General features: G+C 41.9%; 1 protein-coding gene across 11 annotated transcripts in view; it reads left to right on the top strand.

The window, feature by feature from the left end:
• Positions 1 to 13105, top strand: part of LOC140410506 (myelin transcription factor 1-like protein) — a 676895-nt gene that overhangs the window by 324868 nt on the left and 338922 nt on the right. For 10 of the 11 annotated variants that reach the window (XM_072498671.1, XM_072498674.1, XM_072498670.1 and 7 more), the window contains 2 exons: positions 6626 to 6924; positions 8660 to 9637. In XM_072498671.1, the coding sequence (XP_072354772.1) occupies positions 6626 to 6924; positions 8660 to 9637 (1277 nt within the window). The remainder of the gene's footprint in view (positions 1 to 6625; positions 6925 to 8659; positions 9638 to 13105) is intronic. The other variant, XM_072498678.1, reaches the window with a different exon arrangement.

The following is a 13105-nucleotide window of genomic DNA, read 5'->3' as shown; positions in this document are numbered from 1 at the left end:
GTGAGAAATATGAGAATGACTAGAGCGAGGGTAGGTCCAATCAAGGACAGTAGCGGGAGATTGTGTATTGAGTCTGAAGAGATAGGAGAGGTCTTGAACGAGTACTTTTCTTCAGTATTTACAAATGAGAGGGGCCATATTGTTGGAGAGGACTGTGTGAAACAGACTGGTAAGCTCGAGGAAATACTTGTTAGGAAGGAAGATGTGTTGGGCATTTTGAAAAACTTGAGGATAGACAATTCCCTGTGGGCCTGAGGGGATATATCCAAGGATTCAATGGGAAGCAAGAGGTGAAATTGCAGAGCCGTTGGCAATGATCTTTTCATCCTTACTGCCAACAGGTGTGGTACTAGGGGATTGGAGAGTGGCGAATGTCATGCCCCTGTTCAAAAAAGGGACTAGGGATAACCCTGGGAATTACAGGCCAGTTAGTCTTACTTTGGTGGTAGGCAAAGTAATGGAAAGGGTACTGAGAGATAGGATTCCGAGCATCTGGAAAGACACTGCTTGATTAGGGATAGTCAGCACGGATTTGTGAGGGATAGGTCTTGCCTTATAAGTCGTATTGAATTCTTTGAGGAGGTGACCAAGCATGAGGATGAAGGTAAAGCAGTGGATGTAGTGAACATGGATTTTAGTAAGGCATTTGATAACGTTCCCCATGGTAGGCTTATGCAGAAAGTAAGGAGGCATGGGATAGTGGGAAATTTGGCCAGTTGGATACCAAACTTGATAACCGATAAAAGTCAGAGAGTGGTGGTGGATGGCAAATATTCAGCCTGGATCCCAGTTACCAGTGGCGTACCGCAGGGATCAGTTCTGGGTCCTCTGCTGTTTGTGATTTTCATTAATGACTTGGATGAGGGAGTTGAAGGGTGGGTCAGTAAATTTGCAGACGATACGAAGATTGGTGGAGTTGTGGATAGTGAGGAGGGCTGTTGTCGGCTGCAAAGAGACATAGATAGGATGCAGAGCTGGGCTGAGAACTGGCAGATGGAGTTTAACCCTGAAAAGTGTGAGGTTGTCAATTTTGGAAGGACAAAAATGAATGCGAAATACAGGGTTAACGGTAGGGTTCTTGGCAATGTGGAAGCGAAGAGAGATCTTGGGGTCTATGTTCATAGATCTTTGAAAGTTGCCACTCAAGTAGATAGAGCTGTGAAAAAGGCCTATGGTGTGCTAGCGTTCATTAACAGAGGGATTGAATTTAAGAGCCGTGAGGTGATGATGCAGCTGTACAAAACCTTGGTAAGGCCACATTTGGAGTACCGTGTGCAGTTCTGGTCGCCTCATTTTAGGAAGGATGTGGAAGCTTTGGAAAAGGTGGAAAGGAGATTTACCAGGATGTTGCCTGGAATGGAGAGTAGGTCTTACGAGGAAAGGTTGAGGGTGCTTGGCCTTTTCTCATTAGAACGGAGAAGGATGAGGGGCGACTTGATAGAGGTTTATAAGATGATCAGGGGAATAGATAGAGTAGACAGTCAGAGACTTTTTCCCCGGGTGGAACAAACCATTACAAGGGGACATAAATTTAAGGTGAATAGTGGAAGATATAGGGGGGATGTCAGAGGTAGGTTCTTTACCCAGAGAGTAGTGGGGGCATGGAATGCACTGTCTGTGGAAGTAGTTGAGTCGGAAACATTAGGGACCTTCAAGCGGCTATTGGATAGGTACATGGATAACGGTAAACGGTTTAAACTAGTATGGCAGGGGGGTGGGCACGGGAGCAATAGGTCAGAAGGTGAGAGCATTGAGGGAGAACTAGGAAATAGGGACAGTGTGGCTCTGAGGCAGAGCAGACGGGGAGAAGTTGCTGAACACAGCGGGTCTGGTGGCCTGAAGTGCATATGTTTTAATGCAAGGAGCATTACGGGTAAGGCAGATGAACTTAGAGCTTGGATTACTACTTGGAACTATGATGTTGTTGCCATTACAGAGACCTGGTTGAGGGAAGGGCAGGATTGGCAGCTAAACGTTCCAGGATTTAGATGTTTCAGGCGGGATAGAGGGGGATGTAAAAGGGGAGGCGGAGTTGCGCTACTTGTTCGGGAGAATATCACAGCTATACTGCGAGAGGACACCTCAGAGGGCAGTGAGGCTATATGGGTAGAGATCAGGAATAAGAAGGGTGCAGTCACAATGTTGGGGGTATACTACAGGCCTCCCAACAGCCAGCGGGAGATAGAGGAGCAGATAGGTAGACAGATTTTGGAAAAGAGTAAAAACAACAGGGTTGTGGTGATGGGAGACTTCAACTTCCCCAATATTGACTGGGACTCACTTAGTGCCAGGGGCTTAGACGGGGCGGAGTTTGTAAGGAGCATCCAGGAGGGCTTCTTAAAACAATATGTAAACAGTCCAACTAGGGAAGGGGCGGTACTGGACCTGGTATTGGGGAATGAGCTCGGCCAGGTGGTAGATGTTTCAGTAGGGGAGCATTTTGGTAACAGTGACCACAATTCAGTAAGTTTTAAAGTACTGGTGGACAAGGATAAGAGTGGTCCGAGGATGAATGTGCTAAATTGGGGGAAGGCTAATTATAACAATATTAGGCGAGAACTGAAGAACATAGATTGGGGGCGGATGTTTGAGGGCAAATCAACATCTGACATGTGGGAGGCTTTCAAGTGTCAGTTGAAAGGAATACAGGACAGGCATGTTCCTGTGAGGAAGAAAGATAAATACGGCAATTTTCGGGAACCTTGGATGACGAGTGATATTGTAGGCCTCGTCAAAAAGAAAAAGGAGGCATTTGTCAGGGCTAAAAGGCTGGGAACAGACGAAGCCTGTGTGGCATATAAGGAAAGTAGGAAGGAACTTAAGCAAGGAGTCAGGAGGGCTAGAAGGGGTCATGAAAAGTCATTGGCAAATAGGGTTAAGGAAAATCCCAAGGCTTTTTACACGTACATAAAAAGCAAGAGGGTAGCCAGGGAAAGGGTTGGCCCACTGAAGGATAGGCAAGGGAATCTATGTGCGGAGCCAGAGGAAATGGGCTAGGTACTAAATGAATACTTTGCATCAGTATTCACCAAAGAGAAGGAATTGGTAGATGTTGAGTCTGGAGAAGGGGGTGTAGATAGCCTGGGTCACATTGTGATCCAAAAAGACGAGGTGTTGGGTGTCTTAAAAAATATTAAGGTAGATAAGTCCCCAGGGCCTGATGGGATCTACCCCAGAATACTGAAGGAGGCTGGAGAGGAAATTGCTGTGGCCTTGACAGAAATCTTTGGATCCTCGCTGTCTTCAGGGGATGTCCCGGAGGACTGGAGAATAGCCAATGTTGTTCCTCTGTTTAAGAAGGGTAGCAAGGATAATCCCGGGAACTACAGGCCGGTGAGCCTTACTTCAGTGGTAGGGAAATTACTGGAGAGAATTCTTCGAGACAGGATCTACTCCCATTTGGAAGCAAATGGACGTATTAGTGAGAGGCAGCACGGTTTTGTGAAGGGGAGGTCGTGTCTCACTAACTTGATAGAGTTTTTCGAGGAGGTCACTAAGATGATTGATGCAGGTAGGGCAGTAGATGTTGTCTATATGGACTTCAGTAAGGCCTTTGACAAGGTCCCTCATGGTAGACTAGTACAAAAGGTGAAGTCACACGGGATCAGGGGTGAACTGGCAAGGTGGATACAGAACTGGCTAGGCCATAGAAGGCAGAGGGTAGCAATGGAGGGATGCTTTTCTAATTGGAGGGCTGTGACCAGTGGTGTTCCACAGGGATCAGTGTTGGGACCTTTGCTGTTTGTAGTATATATAAATGATTTGGAGGAAAATGTAACTGGTCTGATTAGTAAGTTTGCAGACGACACAAAGGTTGGTGGAATTGCGGATAGCGATGAGGACTGTCTGAGGATACAGCAGGATTTAGATTGTCTGGAGACTTGGGCGGAGAGATGGCAGATGGAGTTTAATCCGGACAAATGTGAGGTAATGCATTTTGGAAGGTCTAATGCAGCTAGGGAATATACAGTGAATGGTAGAACCCTCAAGAGTATTGAAAGTCAAAGAGATCTAGGAGTACAGGTCCACAGGTCATTGAAAGGGGCAACACAGGTGGAGAAGGTAGTCAAGAAGGCATACGGCATGCTTGCCTTCATTGGCCGGGGCATTGAGTATAAGAATTGGCAAGTCATGTTGCAGCTGTATAGAACCTTAGTTAGGCCACACTTGGAGTATAGTGTTCAATTCTGGTCGCCACACTACCAGAAGGATGTGGAGGCTTTAGAGAGGGTGCAGAAGAGATTTACCAGAATGTTGCCTGGTATGGAGGGCATAAGCTATGAGGAGCGGTTGAATAAACTCGGTTTGTTCTCACTGGAACGAAGGAGGTTGAGGGGCGACCTGATAGAGGTATACAAAATTATGAGGGGCATAGACAGAGTGGATAGTCAGAGGCTTTTCCCCATGGTAGAGGGGTCAATTACTAGGGGGCATAGGTTTAAGGTGAGAGGGGCAAGGTTTAGAGTAGATGTACGAGGCAAGTTTTTTACGCAGAGGGTAGTGGGTGCCTGGAACTCGCTACCGGAGGAGGTAGTGGAAGCAGGGACGATAGGGACATTTAAGGGGCATCTTGACAAATATATGAATAGGATGGGAATAGAGGGATACGGACCCAGGAAGTGTAGAAGATTGTAGTTTAGTCGGGCAGTATGGTCGGCACGGGCTTGGAGGGCCGAAGGGCCTGTTCCTGTGCTGTACATTTCTTTGTTCTTTGTTTGTTCTTTGGTAGGATGATATAGTGCAGATTAATTTGTTCTTAAGGGGAGCATGGTAGCATTGTGGATAGCACAATTGCTTCATAGCTCCAGGGTCCCAGGTTCGATTCCGGCTTGGGTCACTGCCTGTGCGGAGTCTGCACATCCCCTCCGTGTGTGCGTGGGTTTCCTCCGGGTGCTCCGGTTTCCTCCCACAGTCCAAAGATGTGCAGGTTAGGTGGATTGGCCATGATAAATTGCCCTTAGTGTCCAAAATTGCCCTTAGTGTTGGGTGGGGTTGCTGGGTTGTGGGGTTGGGGTGGTGGTGTTGACCTTGGGTGGGGTGCTCTTTCTGGGAGCCGGTGAGGACTTGAGGGGCCGAATGGCCTCCTTCTGCACTGTAAATTCTATGATAATCTATGGTTAATCCATGAAAAAGGTTCGGCATAACATCGTGGGCCGAAGGGCCTGTTCTGTGCTGTATTTTTCTATTTCTATGTTCTATGTTCTATATAAATAATTTACATCTCCAATGGAATTTTACCATCCTCTTTCCAGAGTTTCTAGCATTTAGTTTATTTTATAGAATAAATGATGCACACTTTGACTCTACCAGGAGCTCCAGATATGGGTTAGCCATTGTTTAAGATTTTTTTTTCACTATCAGTTGTGACCTTCTAAGATAAACACAGGTTTACTAAACCTAGGCTTGTTAAACCCTTTACATTAGGGTTGTTTATTAGTTTCTTAACTAGGCCTTCCATTTAACTCTTTAATTCCTAAAACTAAACATTGTATCATAAAACACATGAATGAGGGACTAGATATTCACAACAATTTTTGTATCTTTATATTTTATTAGTTACCTCAAAAAGCACGGTGTCACAGTGGTTAGCACTGCTGCCTCACAGCGCAAGGGACCTGGGTTCAATTCGGCCTTGGAACCTGTGTGGACTTTGCACTTTCTCCCCATGCCTGCATGGGTTTTCTCTGGGTGCTCCAGTTTCCTTTCACAGTCCAAAGCCGTGCAGGTTAGGTGGATTCACCATGATTAATCCCCGGGGTTGTAGGATTTGGTGGGGAGTGGACCTAGGTAGAGTACTCTTTCGAAAGGTCGGTGCAGACATGAATGGTCTCCTTCTGCATTGTATGGATTCTTAAAAAAAAAAATATGCTTTGATAAATAAGCTGAGGACCCTTGACTATAATGAGTTAATTGTATATCAGTTGGGTATTGAAAGTGGTGGGTATTATTTTTGGACTCACTTGTACTATATATGGGAGCAGACTGAAAGATTGGATATTGGTTGGAGGTGGATGATATGTATTGTACATCTCTGTTTAAAAATAAGATTGCAAATATATAAATATTGGACTCCACTATTCTATTCCTCAGACCTGTCTCCCGAATTCTAACATGAGGCTACTATACTCTGCAAGATAATCAATTGTTCATTATACTGGTGTAAATGAAGTATACATGAACTCATAGAACTGTCTTACACAGTAAGGTGGCAAAACACCATTTTGTAAAATGAGTAGGAAGTAAATACACAGGTACTATGAGATTGAGACTATATTTGTTTAGTGAGAGAATTCACAAAATGCAACTCTCAATGCTGACTTTGTTGTAACGTTAACACAGTTATGAGGTGATTGGTTCTCTATTAACATTGAAGAGATTCAAAGGACATTTAAAGTATTCCCAGGCAACCCAGTGATCATCTAAGGAACTTCTTAAACTTTTGCACTGGGTTTCAAAGGTAGAACAATTGACTGATTTAATTGGCCTTGTCGTGTTTACTATCTTAACGTCTAATTTGTTCATCTACTACGAATTGTAGAATAAATAATATTGTTGTTCTGAATACGATGTGTTACTGTGGAAATTCTTCCTACTGTACTAATTGTTTTCTGTTTCCTTGTTCTAGTGTTTATGGATGTCCATTGGCAAAAAAGCGGAAAATACAGGACAAACAACCAAGTGAACCAACTCCGAAGAGAAAACCATTCCTGGTGAGAACAGACAACTCCTCTGTAGATGAGTGCTATGAAACTGATGGTACAGAGGAACTGGATGAGAAAGACGAGGAATATTCTGATGAAAATGATGATCAGGAGGAAGATGAAGAGGAGGAAGAGGATGTGGAAGCGGAAGAGGAAGACGAGGATGAATTAGAAGAAGAAGATGAGGAGGATGAAGATTATGAAGATCAGAGTAATGAACAAGGTATGAATTACAATAGATAGATTGAAAGAACCGTTGAACATGTGTGTGTCAAAGCAAACATCTTCTAAGATTAGATTCAGCCATCTTAATTTCTGGATTACATTACTTGAAGATTAGTAGAGATTAAATATGGAAGCTTGAGTTTATCTTCAACATTTGTGTAAATTTGCTGATCCCAAGTTCCCCTGACGACCTGTATTTGCAAGAAATGTGGTTTGGGATAGGGATACAACACTTAGCCCAGATGCAATTGATGAAATTGCCCTGTGGTTAACAAACGTGTTGTTGTGAATTAGCATAAACTTGTTTTCAACACATGATTGATTTCATTAATAGATCATAAAAGCCACCTCTTACTCCAGCATGCCAGCCATGATGGAACTTTTTTAACTTTACTCCATGTCAAGCAATTAGTTAAAAACTTTGTCATCCGAGTGATTTTTTTAAACCTGTGAATATTCACTTGAAAACAGTGGCAATTATTGTATTGTTGGTAACCAGCTTATTCGTGTATTAATACTATACTGCAATTCCTACAGTAACCATGTGAGCTCAGAAGTGTTTTTATTTTAATTATACAATAATTATAAGCTGTATTACTAATGCATATGAATTCATTTGGATTTTCTGCGCTCATTTTTTTAGGCATTATTTATTTTATAGAAAGGAGAATAAAAATATTGTTCCTAATTAAAGGTAACAAATAACTTTCTGTAAAATCAGAATAGTATTTTAATATTCAGGCCAAAGTTATATTAGTCCATGAGTTGGATTTCAGTATTCTGCCTGAATAAATTTATTTCTAACACATATGATGAATTTGCATTACTTGACGATGCTCACTTTCTAAAAACACCTTTTATTCTTATGTCAATCATTGTGGCACATACCTTTTATCATTGTTCTAGCACAGACCAATAGGTGTGATATAAATTGTTGACTCTATTGATGATTCTATTATTAAGATCCAATTACCTGGAAAAATGGTTTACACGATGCTAGCATTTGTTACTTATAACGCTTGCGCTTGTTTGATAAAGCTTCCATACATTTAAAATATAAACCAAGGCATTTCTGAAGACTCAGTAGATAATTGCGCCATTTGATGTTGTACTGAGATGTACCTGAAGGCACGACGTTTTGCCCCTAGCCTTCTAACCTTTGTTGATCTCAGCCTGGGCAACAATGGCCCACGTTATATTGGTCTCTGTTTCTAAGCTATGACAGAAGAAGTAAGAAATTACCCAGGGGGAAAAAAGTAGAGTTTCCACCATTGCTGAGTATAGCTGGAACATGTGCAAAGATTGTAGGTTCACTCAAGACAAAATTGAATGATATCCCCTCATCGTAAAATAGTTTGCTGAAAACATGTGGGAGATTTGCCCGGCGAAATTTTGTAAATGGCCATTTTCTAAATTGTCGTAGTTTTATGGGTGAGTGGGGGTGAGGGGGTCCATCTAGTCCCCTGCCAAAGTGATATTGAGAAGAAGTTGGATGAACCCCTGTGGAAGTCCAGGACCTTTGCTGTTCATGCATGCGAAGCAATCACCTGAGCAAGATACCAGAACTGTGCAGTGGCTGTCGGGTCATACTGCCATTTGAGTCACTGCCTGTAGGAGAGCGGGGGGGGAAAATTGGGAGGAATAAATTTGATGAGAATAAACCATATCCATTGAATAATTTCATCTATAGGTGATAAACAATAATTAAGCTTTGCTTTCTTGTTTTCCATTAGAAGACCTTCAAGAAGAATCTGATAATTTCAGGAGAAACCTGGACATTGAGAAAGATGATAACAACAATGATGAATATGACAATTATGATGAGCTTGTTGCAAAATCATTATTAAACCTGGGAAAAATAGCTGAAGATGCAGCATTTAGGGCTATGACAGAGTCTGAAATGAGTGACAGCACGGCGCGTGGCCTGGAGGATGATAGTGACACTAACGGGAGCAGGGGTAGAAAAACAAATAAAAGTGACTCCTGCCAGCTGAGTTTGGATGTTGACAGTGATGTTGTTAGGGAAACAGTGGATTCCCTTAAACTCCTGGCACAAGGACACGGTGTGGTACTTTCAGACAATGCAAGTATTAGGGGTCGCATAGATGGTTTAATACAGAATGAAATTAGAAATGTGAACTTAGGATCATGCAAGTCCACCAATGATGGTTTGGAAAAGACTGCTGATGAAAGTGATGAGGCTGTTTGCCTGAGCAGTCTTGAGTGCCTAAGGAACCAATGTTTTGACTTGGCCAGGAAGCTAAGTGAGAGTCAGCACGAGGAAAGGAACCTGCAACATCATTTTAGTGATTGTCAACAGAACAGACCTGATGATGACATCACAAGAAGGATGTCAGATCGGAACTATTCAGATATGGTTAACCTGATGAAGCTTGAAGAACAGCTTAGTCCTCGATCTAGAGCTTTTTCTTCTGGTGTAAAGGAAGAAGAGTCACACAACAGAGATGATGACACTGGCTCAGTCAAATCTGACCGGTCTGAGGAGGTGTTTGATATGACCAAGGGAAACTTGACTCTGTTAGAAAAGGCCATTGCACTGGAAACAGAGAGGGCTAAGGCAATGAGAGATAAAATGGCAATGGAAACTGCAAAAAGGGATGCGTCAGATCAAATTCCAAGGCATCATGTCGGAGATGAGAAGAAGTCTAGATCCTCTGATGGTCATGTTAAAAAGCCATACTACCCTAAAGGTACAACTTCTGTCTGTTTCTAGAATATAAAGTAATTTTCTGTTCAGAGCTATTGATCAGCTCCTTGTCGTGAAAACAAAGGTTGCCAGATAACAATTGAACAGCATCAGAGCGATCAATAACAAAAGAAAAGAGCTATAACTACAAATTAATTATGTTAACGTTGTGAGTTGATGGAAAACATTTATCATCCAAAGTAAAAGCTGGTCCATGGCTAAATGAATAGCCGTTTACTTTTGAGTCACATTCCGCTTGACATGAAATCTTCCTTTTGCAAATTGTGGCCAGGTATTATATACTGTGAAATCATTCTGTACAAAAAAAGTGGAAAGAAAATATTTTGGTGGTTAATTTCTGCAGGGACTCTCCTGTTCACCTGCCGGAAGTTTGGCAGAGGAACGGTGGAAACCCCAGAAAAAGAGTACAAGAGTTATATACACCATTTTTCTACATTACCTCTGCTAAGATTATGGCAGATGAGTGGGAGAAGCTCACAGAAATTCAAATTTTTGTTTCACCATTTATAAATGCACACAGAAACCTTTTACTACTCTGTAACTATTTTATTACTGTGGTCTTATAATAATATTTGTATTAGCATTGTTTTGTGATTTTTGCACATAATCAGATATTAAATTGTTTGCATTCTTATTCCAGTATTCAGTTGCCAATTAACTGGTATCTTGGGATGAAACTAGATGATGAAGTTATACAATAACTGATTTAATATGTCACAAAATATAACATAATTTGCTTATGATGTACCCAGCCATAGAATGTCTGACGGAATTGTATGATGCTGGTTAGACTTGATTTCATGAGTACTTATTATGTAGAATACGTATCAGTGTGTTTATCGATCATTGGAATATAAACCAATATGGCATGTTTATACATGATTTTGGTGCTTTAAATCTAAGCCGAGCAGCAGGTCTGAACAAGTTTCACCTTCCCTGTGCTGGTCAATTTTTAATGCATTTCAACCTTTACAATAGTACTGAAAGTTTTATATTGTAAGTAATAATTTTACGACTATTATCGCGCTATAGAAATGAAATCCTGCAAGCCCATGTTCTTTTCCCCTGTATTTTGTATTCTTACTTTTCACCCCTTCCACTTTCGTTAAGCATTAATTCATTCTGCTTTTCTTATATATTTTTGTTTTATTTTCTTTGTATTCTGTGCCTCCAAATGTCCCATTTTGGAGATGAATACAGTCTTCCCTCTAATTGGCTGATAATCAGCTACAGAGGATAATTTTCAACCAATCAGGAGCATTTTCTACATCTGGTGCAGATCTGGGGCAGAACAATTCAAAAGAAAGAAAAATAAACTTGCCATTCACAATATCAGGTTGCCCAAAGTGTTCCTGGTCAATAAATTGCTCCTGGACAATATAACATGTCCAAAAGAAGATGGCACTAATATAATGGAACTAATAGAAGCAACATTGTATGATGAGCTAAGTTAACCAAATGATACAAAATCATTTAAATGGTTAAAATATATAACAACACTGGAAAAGGAGTGAAATATAAAACATGTCCGACTTCTAACTTTTTCTTTCAAATTTGTTTCTAATCTTCGGGTCCTTTCTTTACAATATGAATTGGTATTTTGTTAAGGCAAAGAAAAAAACTTCTAATAAAATATACAAATGCTCCTGGATATTATAAGGCTGTCTTCAAAAGAATACTGTAGACAAATTATAATTGTGGAAAATATAGGTAAGTGATCTTTAATCCGTAGAAGTTAGTGAGGAATGTGTTGCCCAGAATATTCCTTTGTAAAAGGGAATATGTCTTGGAATCCACACGAGTCTTGAGGCTAGATTTTCTGCTGGGGGTAAAATTGAAAATGTAAGTCGTGCAATGTGTGATATATGGGGTGAAAATTAAGAAGTCTAAGGGGGTGGGGAGTCTCGCCTACTGGTTGGAGAACTGGTGAGAACTCCAAGTGCTTCTCTCCAAAAGGCCTGGTGCAATTAATCAGGCACTTATGGATGGTGTCAGAACTCCCAGTCAATTAAGCCCCGGGAAGAGCGGAAATCCTGCCCCTGAGAGCTGCCAGCCAGTTGGAGGTTGGCAGTTCTTCAATACTGGTTGGGCCACCAGAAGCAGTGGCCACTGCCGGTATTACACTTATGCCTGTAGGAGATTTGCCATGAATCCCCAGACAGAGATGAGTGGGTTGGGGAGCAGGGGAGAGGTCGTTGGGGAGAGAAGGGGTTCAGAAGAAAGGGCAATGTGGTAGCTTTCAGTGGCTCCGCCAAGTTGCCCGGTTCAGAAGGCCTTTAAATGGCTACTTAAATCATCAAATTGCTTCTGGGTGTGTGTGTGTGTTGGGGAGGGATGTTTCAGACATTCAGATTGAATAATAACTTGTTTGTTGGGGAGCTTGCAGCAGCACAAGTTGCATTCATCCAAAATAAAACTAGTTGGCGAGCACATCAGCAAGGTTAACAGCACAGTCAGATCTGCAGGAGGGCAAAAAGTCTCTAAGTTCACTGAGGAATCGGGAAATGCAGCTGGATGAAGTCATGCAGAGGAAGAAGGCACTATTTGGATCAGTGATACAGGCCCTCTAGGCATTTGATTCAGAGCCAGTTGGAAGAGAGTGAGTACTAATGTCACTACCCTATGCATGGGAATGAATGCAGGAAAAAGTTTAACATCCTTACCAAGTCAAGCAAGGTGGGACAATTGATCTACCCTTTCTAAAATCATACAAAGGTTAAGGGCTATTTCATTCATACAGCCTTGCTCCACACTGTGCTGAAGTGCTTGAATTGCATTCCATCAGTGCCCATGAGGAAGCATGGGGCCTTTTACACCCCTGCCTTCACATGAAAATGTGCTTTCATTCACAGCATTGCATGCAATCATCAAAGCAAAGGCCCCACATAGATTCTAACTGCTTGGTGCAAGTATCTGCCATTACAAACACAATGGGCTCTTGCTAACATTTGGATTTTACTGCACGTCATGGTAATCTAAGGTAATTCTTATCTTGTGCATTCTTTTTAAGGAGAAGATAGCACACAACATCAGGTAGAGAAGTGCAACAGGTGATGAAACGTAAATCTCCTCTCACTCAGCCCCTATGATGAATCATCACTACAAATCCTGTGTAGTGAGGTAGTAAATGGTAGCAGAGTTGGGGACGTAGATTGGCAAGTGTCAGACGCAGGGTCATGATGACCTTTTATTCTCTTCCTTCTCACCTTACTGCACACTTCATTGTTATAAGAAAACTATATTGTGAAATCCTCATACTGCTCCTCCTGCTACTAAAAATGACCTGTACCTCTGCTTCTCAGCATCCTTTCTAATATCTGTCCCTTTTTTTCCTTCTCTAGATGTGCCAGAAGAAGCAGAATCAGGCTCCTGCAGATCTGAGCCTACTGCAACAGTCACTCACACTCTCCCTTGCACGCATACTTCCTCAGGAAAATTAGTGTGTGATCAA

Source organism: Scyliorhinus torazame, chromosome 4 (assembly GCF_047496885.1).
Source record: "Scyliorhinus torazame isolate Kashiwa2021f chromosome 4, sScyTor2.1, whole genome shotgun sequence".
In the NCBI taxonomy this organism is placed as follows: Eukaryota; Metazoa; Chordata; class Chondrichthyes; order Carcharhiniformes; family Scyliorhinidae; genus Scyliorhinus; species Scyliorhinus torazame.
This window is presented reverse-complemented; position numbering and strand designations above follow the sequence as displayed.